The sequence below is a fragment of the Varroa destructor genome, unplaced genomic scaffold (assembly GCF_002443255.2).
Source record: "Varroa destructor unplaced genomic scaffold, Vdes_3.0 BEIS01000003.1, whole genome shotgun sequence".
In the NCBI taxonomy this organism is placed as follows: domain Eukaryota; kingdom Metazoa; phylum Arthropoda; class Arachnida; order Mesostigmata; family Varroidae; genus Varroa; species Varroa destructor.
Genome location: NW_019211456.1, coordinates 53,054,465 through 53,067,001, shown reverse-complemented (window position 1 = coordinate 53,067,001; position 12,537 = coordinate 53,054,465). Strand labels below are relative to the sequence as shown.

The 12,537-nt window shown below is 36.7% G+C and overlaps 2 protein-coding genes across 3 annotated transcripts; one reads left to right on the top strand and one right to left on the bottom strand.

Annotated features, from left to right (window-relative positions):
* Window positions 1–25: 25 nt before the first annotated feature.
* Window positions 26–5,031, bottom strand: LOC111247131 (uncharacterized). Of its 2 annotated transcripts, XM_022797716.2 has the most exons (5): window positions 4,653–5,031; window positions 4,360–4,467; window positions 4,056–4,093; window positions 3,632–3,791; window positions 26–3,383 (listed from the first exon to the last, which is right to left on the bottom strand). In XM_022797716.2, exons 1-5 carry the CDS (start codon window positions 4,698–4,700, stop codon window positions 3,180–3,182), a joined length of 558 nt encoding a protein of 185 aa, XP_022653451.1. In that variant the 5' UTR covers window positions 4,701–5,031; the 3' UTR covers window positions 26–3,179. The 2 variants fall into 2 exon arrangements, with proteins under 2 accessions (XP_022653451.1, XP_022653452.1); XM_022797717.2 differs by lacking the exon at window positions 4,360–4,467 and having other exon boundaries at window positions 28–3,383; window positions 4,653–5,021.
* Window positions 5,032–5,315: 284 nt separating this feature from the next.
* Window positions 5,316–11,431, top strand: MED4 (mediator complex subunit 4). Its single transcript, XM_022797711.2, has 5 exons — window positions 5,316–5,496; window positions 6,137–6,272; window positions 6,854–6,952; window positions 7,814–8,066; window positions 10,927–11,431. Exons 1-5 carry the CDS (start codon window positions 5,432–5,434, stop codon window positions 11,136–11,138), a joined length of 765 nt encoding a protein of 254 aa, XP_022653446.1. The 5' UTR covers window positions 5,316–5,431; the 3' UTR covers window positions 11,139–11,431.
* Window positions 11,432–12,537: the final 1,106 nt, after the last annotated feature.

Genomic DNA, 12,537 nt, shown 5'->3' with positions numbered 1-12,537 from the left:
TATAGAAAAATAATAATAAGCTGAAAATAAAATTATATAATATTTTATTTATATTATTATTATTATATATAACATAGCTATTATATGGTTATTGTACTATGACGAAATGTTCTATCGAGTGTATGTGTGTAATCGTTCTAAGAGAAATACATAGAACTTGTCATGGACATGCGCCTATTCTTGTGTGTAATAGTTCTAAGAGAAATACATAGAACTTGTCCTAGACATGTGCCTATTCTTGTTAATTATTCGACCAGGTCATGACAGAGTGACACATTGAAAGGAGATAAACAAAGCCTAAATCTCGTTTAAGTAACCTATTCAATGAAAATACGAATCTTATTTAAGTCATTTACCTCCCAAAACGTTAAACTGTGTGCACTTTCATAAGCTATGTCATATGTAATAAGTGAGAAATTCTCACTATTACTTCAGGTGTTGACACCTATGTCTTAATATATTGTTCGAAAGCCAGACGCATGAAAATTGCGCTAGCCCCTGCTGTATCTACTTCTGCTGCTTAAGGCATTTTTTCCGCTACCCGAATCACTCAGCAAACCGCGAAGCTTTGAAGGATTTCCTTTTACGTTAATCATTCTCTATACTAGACGGTCAGTGACATTTCTAACCGTTTTCAGCGGCCCTGCGTTAATTTAGCGCGAAGCGTCAGAGGATGTCGTGGACACCATCAGCAGTAAAAAGTAAATTCAAGAATAAGCGAATATATATCGACTAGGATTCTATATATGCATGTCTGAAATTGCAACGGCCAAGAACATATGTACCATAAAAAATATTAAGAGGTAACCGAGATCCCCGCGCATATACACGTACGCCCAACATTTGAGAGAGAAAATGCAACGAAAACCCTCGTAGTCGGCCACTGTCGTGCCATATGAGACAGCCTGAGGTTGATAGTCGGATCATATGCCGCCTATGAATTGACAACCACAGTCAAATGTTCAAGTTTAACAAAACAAACAAGATTTCGACAGTACGTACTAGCCATTCTTATTCCAGTATAATTTCTATGTTATAATTGTAATCACGCTCTCAACGAGTTATGAAAACTAAACCAGGGGAAAATATGTAAGATTCGTGACCCCCGAAATAAGCAAATGGACAAAGTCTCACATAAGGCATTCACTGAGTGCGACTAAGGCGAGTAACACGCATAAAGGACAAAAGCAATTAAAATAAATGCACAGTCTATCTACGTGGCGACACCCTAGTTCTCTAGTAAGCAGAGGATATCTACGTGATTCATACGCGAGCACCGAACACTCGTTATTGTTATAATTAATTCGCGTGGGCTTTTGCTCAGAGTCATCTCTGTTGCTTGTCAAAGTTCGAGGACGTCCTTTTTCTAACTCTCACTGGTTCAAATGGCTACCCAGAAAGAGAATCACAATGGCGACCTATCTCGCTATCGTTATGGCGGCAAAGCAACCAATTTTGACATCTTAGGCTCGCATCTCGCCGTAGGATATACATTACTGCTGCTTGTTCTTCCGCAGGCACTGTGATTTAAGATGGGCCCGTTGCGCGAACCCGCTCACAAGATCGCTACGACACTGCCGTCAGAACAGAGTCATTGTATCACACAAGCAGCCTATCACAGAAGTGTTGCTTTATAGCATTAGATAGAAACAAGAGAGAATGTTAAGCGAAACACGGTAATTGCTATCCAAAGGTTGTCGATTTTGTCCCTGATACACGTAAAAAAAGGTTTCAGTTAGCCACTTCATTAATGGCACACCACGGTGATAGTGATACACGCTATTCGCATCGGCCTGATAAGAACGTTCTACTGGATTTAAGTTCAGGGGAAAAAGATTACTGAATAACCTAAAAGAGTGTCAAGACGATGACGCAACCAGCCGTGGCTTAGCCAATATGGGATTGTGTAAAATTATAAAATAAACCCAATTATTGTCTCACCGTCAGTATAGCTATGAGTGTTGCTTGTTTAAAATCCAATTAGTTGCGTGTGCTCTAATTAAAAAATTAGAATAAGTGCTCAATAAACAGCAACTCGAATTCAAAAACGAATCTGGGTAGCTAAAAATTTTTCAAGGTAAACTTTTTAGAGCCTAGGAACTTCAAGCAAGTAAAATGTGAACCGCTTAACAAATGTTTGGTTTGGACAAGATAATCCGATGAGATCATCAGTCCACATGTGTGAATCTGAAAGCCATTGATTTACAAATTTTTACACTATCGAACTATCCAGCATTTCTTAAGTTGAAAATTAGGGTATAAATGCTTACTGATATATACATAACGAATAGTTTTTTATTGTTAGTATGTGTTCGAGAAGGCCAACATAATTCATATATATATATATATATATATATATATATATATATGAATTATGTTTATATATATATATATATATATTAGCAATTACAAAAAGCATTCGATTGAAGCTTAGTTTGTCTATGAACGACAGCCGAAGGACATGAAATGGTCATGGTTGTAACATGTCTAAGTACGCTCAATTTGGGAGCTCCATTCATCTATGCTTTAACTTATAGAAACTACTAGTAGAACAAATTCATTACAAACTTCCAATACTTAAATGTACCGTAATAAGACAAGTATTTAGTTATTTTAATTTATTATGTTACAAGATAAACGCGGCTTGTAAAAAGACGAATAAAAAAACTACTTAAACAGAAGATATTGGCGTCCGTTGGGTTGTTCAAGAAATGTGTCTGATAACGAAACGACGCGATTAGACTCAATTACATCAGTAGTTAAACGCATATCAGTAAGTTTTTTCTTCAACGCCCACTCGGTAGGCTAGTTACGCTATCGTCGGCTGCGTCAAGTGCTACAGATAATATGACTAACTGATGATAAAGAAAAGAGCGAGAAGTACAATTACAGTATAAATACGCAATGCTTTGCTGCTTCAGCCAGACGCTAACCTAACCTGTTTCTTTTGCTGTGCGTAGTAGTAACAATTATCTTTAACTTATTATTATTGCTTTGCATACTTAGTAAATTACGGATCGATAGCGCCACAACCTGCGATAAGTGAACTAACCCTGTGGTTAATTCAATTTAATTAATCTGTGGAGGCATGTTTTCTATGTCTTTCTGTTAGCAATAGGAAACGCTTAGGCTCGAAATTTAGCGAGAGTCATTCAAAAGAACAAAAAAAAAAATTTTAATTACGAAGCTAACAAACCTTTAGCCTTTTGCTCCCGTAATTTATCTTCAAGCTCCCTGATTTGTTTCTCTTGTTCAAGGGTATCGGACTTCTGAGCGGAAGTTACAGCGCCGTTCCCTGAGAGATGAGCTAGACTCAAGTCTTGTCGCATTTTTTCAAGTTCAGTACATTTAACCGAAACTTCGTTCTCCAACTCGGTTACCCGCTGAAATTTTTTGCTGACTTAGTAAATTTAGTTTTGAGCAACCTGTACTACTTCTTGAAGTACCGCATATGTAGTTTGCCGGCATTAATTAATCTAAATGAAACAACTATTAGCAGACGACAAGAACGCAGTCGCATTATTTGAACAGATAATGTTTTGATCATACTAAACGCTTGCATTATTTGAACAGATAATGTTTTGATCATACTAAACGCATTTCATTGCGTGTAATGATAGATTTTGTTTACCGTTTCAAGCGGTGATAGCTTCTCGAGAGCCGCCTTATATTCCTCTGATATGCTTGTGCATTCTGAACTAAGGTGTTCGTTCTGTTGTCGAAGTTGCGTTGCGATCTTCCTCGCTGCGGTCGAAACTCGTCTTTCTGATAACAGCGAAGTAACGACCTCACTGTAATAATAAATACATCATTACATTCTTTATCTTTACAACAGCGTAATATGTATATATATATATATATATATATATATATATATATGTATATTATATATATAATATAAGTATATAAGATGGAAATTCATTAATACCCTACTTGCAGTCGAGATTACGATAATAACAACAGTTAAGCTAGCCGCAAATCCTCTGCTTAACATATATTACAAGTTTTTGGAAATTTTACATATATGAGCCTTAGAAGTAGGGAATAACACTTACTGTTGGTTCCGAATGAGGTCGTTAATTAACTGTGCGCGCTGGAAATGTTAAGGTTATAACAAAATATTAGTTTTCTTGGCCAGATCAAAAAGCGGCATAAATAGATTCGCCGCACGTAGTTTTCAATTACATACTATATGGTATAGACGTTTCATTTTTAATAAAACTAAATTTTAGAACTTAAAACTTAGATTTGAATATGATTATTATTACTTTTATTATTAATGCAATCAAGATTTTCCTCTATATTTTGACACTTAAGAGAATTGCTAAGTCCCATCAAGTCAATTAGCTACAAACTAACCCTTGTATATATGGTATGGATGAGTCGAAAATAATCCACTCTCATACAGATATTTAATGAGATGCGTGCTATTATATTCCCGCAAATCCAACAAAAACATCCAATATCCTGCAAAACAATTTAGATTAAAACAGAAAAGGTGTATTTTACGCCATTCGATGAACATGTCATGATCATGCAAAGTCATTGGTAGTTTAAGATAAAGCATTGCAGGATCTTCTATTGAGTACCATCTATTGCATGTTCAAACCGAAGGCTGCTAACACTCTTGCGCGTACAGGTATTTGCCTCACCTTTGAAATTGAAGCACAGCTCGAACAGTTAGCCGAATTGGAGAACATCTCTATAGTTATTTAATACGTGGTCTTAATAAACTCATCATCGTTATGGCCTCACTAAGAGATCTTATTCCACCTGTTCACTAGAACTGTTGTTCGCTCTTTCTATTCATAAACAGAACAATCTTGTCAATGAGAATTTCACACTATTTTCATGGGAGCACGCGAGTGGACTAGATGTAGCATGCCAATCAACCCGTGCATAATCCGCTAAAACCTTTAGAATACCCACATAAGCACAATATAAATACAAATTAAATATTTATTTCCCTACTGACGCTGCGTTATTCACAAATTTAGATTTGGGACTGTTGAAGTTATATGACTGCATCGGCATTTCGGCAACTGTGTTTCATTGAGTACTTAGTTCTCTCGAACGAATGATTGACCCTTGTAAATAGAACATGTCGTATGTCAGGAGGAAGCTTTAAAATAAACTATATGGTCCGTTTTCTGAGATATTCACCAATTAACAATAACTAAGCCTGATTAATGTTTTTTTTTTTTCGGGAATACATAGTACTATACAGGTTGTGCCATAAGCAGTCGAAGGATGCGAAATTTCCTTTCCTTGCTACTTTCTCTGAACCTACGACACAACCCTTGGAGTAACATATCGAGGGTTTTTCGTGTTTTCGAATAGCGCTGTCTGTTGTATTAGTGGCAAGTGCGCTTCTCTGGTGCAGATAAGTGCAGCCGGTGCTGGTGCAGAATTACTTTTGAAACCATTTGCAATGGCGGCAACTGGCACAAAAGGAAAGCTTCTTAGAGTTATCGACGATATGGAAATAATCGCAAAGTAAGCGATGAAGCTGAACGCATCCACAATGTATAATTAAAGAGATAAATATTTCTATGTGGGAAGTTGCAAGACGTAGGCTATTTGCCAGCCGAGCGGTACACTGAATATTGTTTGCTTATAACATTGTAATATCTTTAGAAGCGAGTGCTTCATCTTAAGCTCCGCGTAGTAATCGTTGTTATCAAGCACGCTTCTGTAAAGTTAAGTCGCAGACGAATAAATTAATTTTCGGTGGATTCTAAATCTAATGTCAGTTACCATGGTGCGGCATAAAGGGACACGCTATTTCACCATTTCAATCTATTTTTATATAGGGCAGTTTAGTACATTAGTTGAAGTTTAAATCTGAGTATTACCAGCTGATCAACAATGGAGAAGATGATGACACCCGTATACGCGTTACTTATTAGATAGTCAACATATAGTTAGGAAGCTGACGATTTAACAGTAAATGCGACTACAGCCACCTCTATCTCGATCCTATTTTTTCCCTTGTACCTTGTTACTCTTCGAATGTATTTTCATCAATGTTTTATATATTGTAGTATGGGCATATGCGGAATATGTGCATTCATTTCCAATGTTATGATTCCTCGAAATTTTCGGAATGGCACTTGCCCCGTGTTGGCTCCTTCAGGGAACTCGTAGAAAATTTACTGGCACCGAAGGCGCAAAAGTTGTCTTCACAGGAGCATCTTCAGTTGGCTAAGATGCTGGTGGCTAAGGATCTTGAACTGAAAGAGCTACTGCAGCAAGCGAGGCAGCAGGAAAAGGTAGGAGGGATAACATGTTTAAGTGTACAATCGTCTGTAGTCGTTCCGTTTATCCAGCATAAAACCCAGTGGGCAACAAAGTTCGTCCGATAAATTATGAAATGAGATCCAACTTTGGTTATTTTCATAGGAAAAATTTCAGATACGATAAGAACTATAGTAATTTATCTTCCTTTACTGTAAGGACGTACTATGTTAAGACGACGAATTATGTTGCCCAAGAACCGAATGTATGATTAGCATTTTGTGACAAATTAGCAATATCAACAAAATATCAAAATAATCTGGATAATATTAAAAAAATAAGAATACATTCATAAAATAGCAGTACTTCAATTGCTGGTTTTAATCAGCAAGAAGTGGGATTGCCCAATAATCTTTTTTCTTAGATAATCATGTCAGACCCGATTGTGATTAATTCGTCAACATTTTGCTTCAGTCCGTTTGAGACATTCGGGTTACCAAAACCTAGACCTTTCGAGCACCATATCATAGAACATTTCATTTATAAGATTGCTTTCTTTATACTAAGCTTTTTTTTTATTATTCCGTCTTTTACAATGTTTTCTAATTTTGTGCAGGTGGAAGAAGTAATAGAAGCCCTTCAAGAAGAGGTTGATCGCCAAGACAAAGATATCCACAGCCTGCAGAGCAATTTGAAGGAGGCTGAAAATCTTCTGGTAGGTAGCATACATTTTTGATCCTATATACATACATACTAGTTGACTGGTTAGCAGCGTCCAAATGATATAAACATAATAGAACAATATTAATTAATTTCTATCTTTACATGGTCTACACGATACATTTGTAAACTGTTTCGAGGAAACTATTTCTGTATAAAGCCGTCTGTCTTGTACGAGAGAAAAATTTTGACTATGAGGCAAAAAGTGCTGTTTTCTTTGGGGCTGGTCTTTTTTATAGAATTTTGTATACAAAGGCATTTGTTTGGCTACAATAAGCTCTTCATGCAAGTGGTAACATTGGCTGGGAATCTTACTGATGTGCTACAGTCAGCCTGGGCTGCTATCTATTGACGCGCCTTGAGCAGTCGTGCGTGGTGTCCCATAAAACACTCTGAAGATTGTTCTTTGAAAAAACAGCATACCCCAAGCGGAAAGTTGATGTCGTGTAGCGCTGCCGGGGAAAGTCGGCCCACAGCAGATGTCCCGCCTGAAGTACCGAGTTCTTTACTTAGAAAGTTTCTTTCCGAAACTAAACTTTTTACATAGACGGGTATGCAAGCTCACAAACATTTTGCTCTATTGATATTTATACTTATTACATTCTAACGAGCAACGTATAAATCTGAATTAACAGACATAATTTAACTATTTCTATATCCTTACCAAATGCAATGGGAAAACTAGTTACAGTTCTAAATTTGGTAAACTAATTGATATCCTTCTATTGATAGATAACAGAGCTTCACAAATGGTTATTTATAGAATTTGCGCATCAGGAATCCATAATGATGAAAAGAAGGATAGGATGACGAAGGCAATTGAATATTTACTCATATATGTCTCAACATTTTTCAGGCGACAGCTATCTATCAGGCAAAACAAAAGCTGAGTTCGATCCAAAAGGCATCGGAGAAACAGGTTTCGTCAGAGGAATTGATCAAATACGCCCATCGTATCTCGGCGTCGTCCGCAGTCGCGGCTCCACACAACTGGCAGCAGGGGGATACACGAAGACCATACCCGACCGATATCGAAATGCGACAGGGCTTCCTTGGCAGGATGAGTGATTTACCATTACCTCCAGCAGACGCAAGCCGACCGATGCATGGTACACACTTACACCTTAAGGATAATGCATACCGTTCATATATGCAAATCTATAGACTAAAGTGCACATAGCACTCGTCTACTGAAAAAGCCTGACGGTGCGCTGAATATCTTTAGTTGGCTTTGCTTGTCTATATGAATTTGATGTTTGAACTTTTAGATCGATAATTTCATTTCTGATATAGTTGCTGTGCTATTAAAACTACTTGAATTTAATTACCTAAGGATTTGTGACGGATTAACAACGTACAACGGTTCTTTAGTTTTATCGCGGACATATACGGCGATAACGGGAATAGATCAGCGGCCTTCAGCCACTCAGATAAAACACTTAAGCTCACGAATAAAACATGCTTTGGTTAAGGATACGCCTTCGTTAAATAGGAAGAGTCGTATACATATATAGCGCATGAGGGCCGTGAGCGAAGAGGACAGCTCATTGATAACTACAACCATATTCAGTTTGAATTTAAATATATATTTCGTCAACGTACTATTTTAACCGGATGTAAAGTATTTGGTCCTAATTGTGCTTCGCTTGAAGGCTATCATGATCATATCGTAATATATAATATTCGTTTCACATAATTTTTGCGTAATTGCAGCTCTACTGGCCAAACTCTAGTATCACTTGTTAAAAAAATACACCAGGTTATCTGAATAGTAACAATACGATTACTAGCTAATAAGAATACTATGTACTTTATGGCTTAATGCTAACTATCTAACTCGATGTATATTTTAGATTAGCATGTAAGATGTTTAGATATCTTTAAGCCAGGTCTTTTATAATGAAATATCTGGCATCAATACTTGAGTCAATCAGTACTTTCTAGTGGGGTAGCACTAAATCGAACAGGATTGTAATAATTACGATATTTTTGCTGTCAGGACAAAACGTGGTTACTTTACCTTTGAAGACATCATTGGCTAGTCGGTCACAACAGCGTCTAGATAACCGGCTCGGACTCTTATTGCTATACAATGGCCCCTATATTTGCTAATACTAGACATGTCTATTATACTTAATCAGTAAACGGCTAGAAACATTCTGTTTTAAATTCTTTGCGTCTGCTTTGTACTGCACCACTGCTTCTAGAGCTGAGATTATTATTTAATCAATCATATGCATTACAAATATTTTATTTATAATACACGCCATTGCATATAAATGACATTAAGTGCAATATACCTTGTAGACATTTATTAAAATGTTGAGCTATATATTTATATATCTTTTATATAGAGAAAATCTCTAGTAACGTGATAGCTTTTATTTAATTGTAACAAATGATAGACGTGCATACTATTCGTGTAGCATTTGTAATTATCACATATGTTTCGAACTTTGGCTGCGCAATACTATAACGGTGAGCGTTACAGATGTGACGCTCTTTAACTCGTCTAATCGTTCATGCCAATTATTCAGAGGAAGACACAGGTAGCCTTTTGTACTGTTGATGATTATGAGGTATCCTTGAGTATCACTCTTTTGACAAATTATAATTATTCGCTGGATTTTGTAAATTCAACTTCGAGATCATTTATCGAGAAATAGCAGTGCTATAATGTTGGCTTATTATGTTTAAAAAGTTGCATGTGTATAGGTGATTATAGTCCCTGTATTTAGGATTTTTAGTTGATTTGGAATGCGATTCAAAAACAACGAACTTGGCCAATACCACGTAAGGAGTATGTTAATTAAAATATCCTCTAAAAATATAACAATTTTCGGAGTATGCTTATCATCACATATATAACAGCACAGTACTGATGGCCCCCGGCTAGAATGCCTGGTTTCTTGGGCTCTAGACTGTACATGCTATACATGTAATTGGCATTGTACCGTATCAAAAAACTATTCAGAAGGATTGGAAAGTGAATTGAAATATCCTTGCAATAAGTGTGCATGTAAGTGTTATAATAAATAAAAAAAAAAACTTATCTTCGCTCAGATGATTTTTTGAGCAAAAAATTGGTCTGGCCCAATGCAGGTCAGGACATATTGCTTATTGATAATGCTACGCAGGTACTTGTGGAGCTTAGCCGCTTTATCTTTCAGTTTCGAAATCGGTTTCACTTTAATATATGATTTATTTAGAATTTAACGAAATGAGAGGCGAATAATTAGCAGTGTTACGCCATTTGTAGAATCGTTAACCATTCATATACACTCTGTTTGCACACGCATACACATACTGTTTGCATGCATTTCTTGCTAGAAAGAGTTGTCAACTCATACTTGGTTGAGATGTTTCTTACCTACCAAGAGTAAGCCCACTTTTTTTCTCCACCATGTATATAAACCGTTCACGTCGAATACAAACTTTTTATCGGGAAATATATCGGTGCAAAGATAATGTAAAGTGTATGGTCTATCAGCCCCTGATTCGTTCAGTATATTAACCATGAACGAACATTTCTAGAATAGATATTTACTTGTTCTAGTGAACCTGCATGTCATTGCTTTGAAGAAATCACCCAAATACGTCATCATGCATTTACCTATTGAGTATATACGCAATCGTGTGACCACGTGTACATTCAATGCCTTCTAATGGTCTCTCTATTAACGGATTCATTCAATAAATTCTGCATAAAGAGTCGTAGTGCTGCACACGGCCGTTTAGTGCAGCTTTTCGTTATTTATGATGTTCTGGTAACTTATATGTATAAGTTATTATCTAACGCTCACCAATGGGTATGGAGACATAACTGTGCAGTATTGTGCATAATCGCTTCAGCAAGAAGCGCTTGCATGCGAGGTGTTTGACGGGTCTTAATGATATTGTACAACAGTGTAACGTTGCATTACACCGATGGATTAACAAATTTACGTTCGATGTGTGCGAATGTTGCAGAGGGAAGTGGTACGATAGGAGGCACCCCCGTTGGCAACGGACCACCTGGCAGTTTTTGGCAGATAGGCACCTCAACAGGATCAGGCGCACAAGACATTAAACCTCATCTGCCGTCGCTTGGTCTACAGACGGGAACTATGGATGTAAAAAATGAAGACGTCGAAGTAATGTCTACTGATTCCAGTTCATCCTCAAGCAGTGATAGTCAGTAGAAGATAACAGGGATTCCTTAACAGAACTGTCGTTACATTTCCAATGAACTCCAAAAGCAAACAGATTTGATGATTTGTAGTTCTATTCGGATCTATTATACACCTTTGCCATGGCGTCGGAATTCGCTATAAACAATAATACGGCTGTAGTAAATATATCTCGGCATGGATCAAGGTAGAGGATAGGAGGCGATGTGTATTACTAACTTGTACATACCTATAACAATTTACGAAAGTAATAATAATTATGCTGTTTAATAAAAACTAAATAAAATTTATAGATGAAACTCCGGCATGCAGCTTTTTTATTACTAAATGGGTATTAGTCCAATGATTACCTAACCTTGGTCGAATTAGACAAGCCTAGAGAAAAACGGTGAAAGAAGCTTAGTTGTACATTAGTGAGGTTATTGTTACGGTATCCTGTAACGTCAAGCACTCATTCCTATATTAATCTGAAATCTTTATAATCATTATTTTATTATTCAAATAGTATTAAAGTGTGAATGGAAGCGATCTATTTCTAAAGATGCATAGAAGAATCTTGTTTTTGTTGATCTACAAAAGAGAAGCTCAAAAGTGAATTCTATCCACAACTGTTTTTGCACTAGCTTTTAATAAAATAAGTACATCATTTGTCTGTTTTTCAGATCCATTAGTGCTTATTATGTATTTTGAACCGGGTTAACACATTGTTTTGGATTGAGTTTAATTTCCATAGAAATATCTTACTTAATCTTCTTTTTCCGCAGCTCCTTGTCTCAACTTGCCGATCTTGTTTATATATATATAATCTGTATTGTTATAGCCATCATTTTGAATATCCGTGTCGTATGGTTATTTTTATTGTTGTTACCGTTGTTGCTAGTAGTACACTACAATATTGTGTTTGCTCCGTAAAGCTGTACATTTCTCTCTTTCCGTATAACGTCTACCGTTGAAGTCGATCAAAGCGATTCTGACTGATCCGACGGTCTCTCCCAATCGCGAGGAGATTCCACTTGTCACACAATTGAGACTGATACGCTTTACGCTCTCTTTGCCCCTTTCCCCCGCTCTTTCGCTTGCTTTATTTATACGAGGTCAAATATACGTTTTCTGTATTTTGCATCATATGTTTACCTTCATATATGTAAATGTGTTTGTCTGTGTGTGTTATCTTCGGGGACCTTTTCCTGTATCGACCTCAAACAGTTCAGTTTATTAAATAACCTTACTGCTAACTAGTCGCTCTTGTTTGCCACTCGTGTTTGCCTTTTTGCTGCTTTCCTTCTCCCCATAGCGTCTTCTGATTCTATTCAGAATCGCTACATCTGACTGCTCTTTCTGGGTGACTTTTGCTTGCATTTTAATACGTAGTTAACGTTTCCATTGTAGCACTTGATGCGTCAACACAAAA

Coding starts and splice junctions, on each gene's coding strand:
- MED4 (XM_022797711.2), top strand. CDS start 5,432: ATGGCGGCAACTGGCACAAAAGGAAAGCTTCTTAGAGTTATCGACGAT. Junction 5,497..6,136: donor GATATGGAAATAATCGCAAA/GTAAGCGATGAA, acceptor TGGCTCCTTCAG/GGAACTCGTAGAAAATTTAC. Junction 6,273..6,853: donor AAGCGAGGCAGCAGGAAAAG/GTAGGAGGGATA, acceptor AATTTTGTGCAG/GTGGAAGAAGTAATAGAAGC.
- LOC111247131 (XM_022797716.2), bottom strand. CDS start 4,700: ATGTTCTCCAATTCGGCTAACTGTTCGAGCTGTGCTTCAATTTCAAAG. Junction 4,468..4,652: donor GCTGTGCTTCAATTTCAAAG/GTGAGGCAAATA, acceptor ATTGTTTTGCAG/GATATTGGATGTTTTTGTTG. Junction 3,792..4,055: donor GACCTCATTCGGAACCAACA/GTAAGTGTTATT, acceptor TTATTATTACAG/TGAGGTCGTTACTTCGCTGT.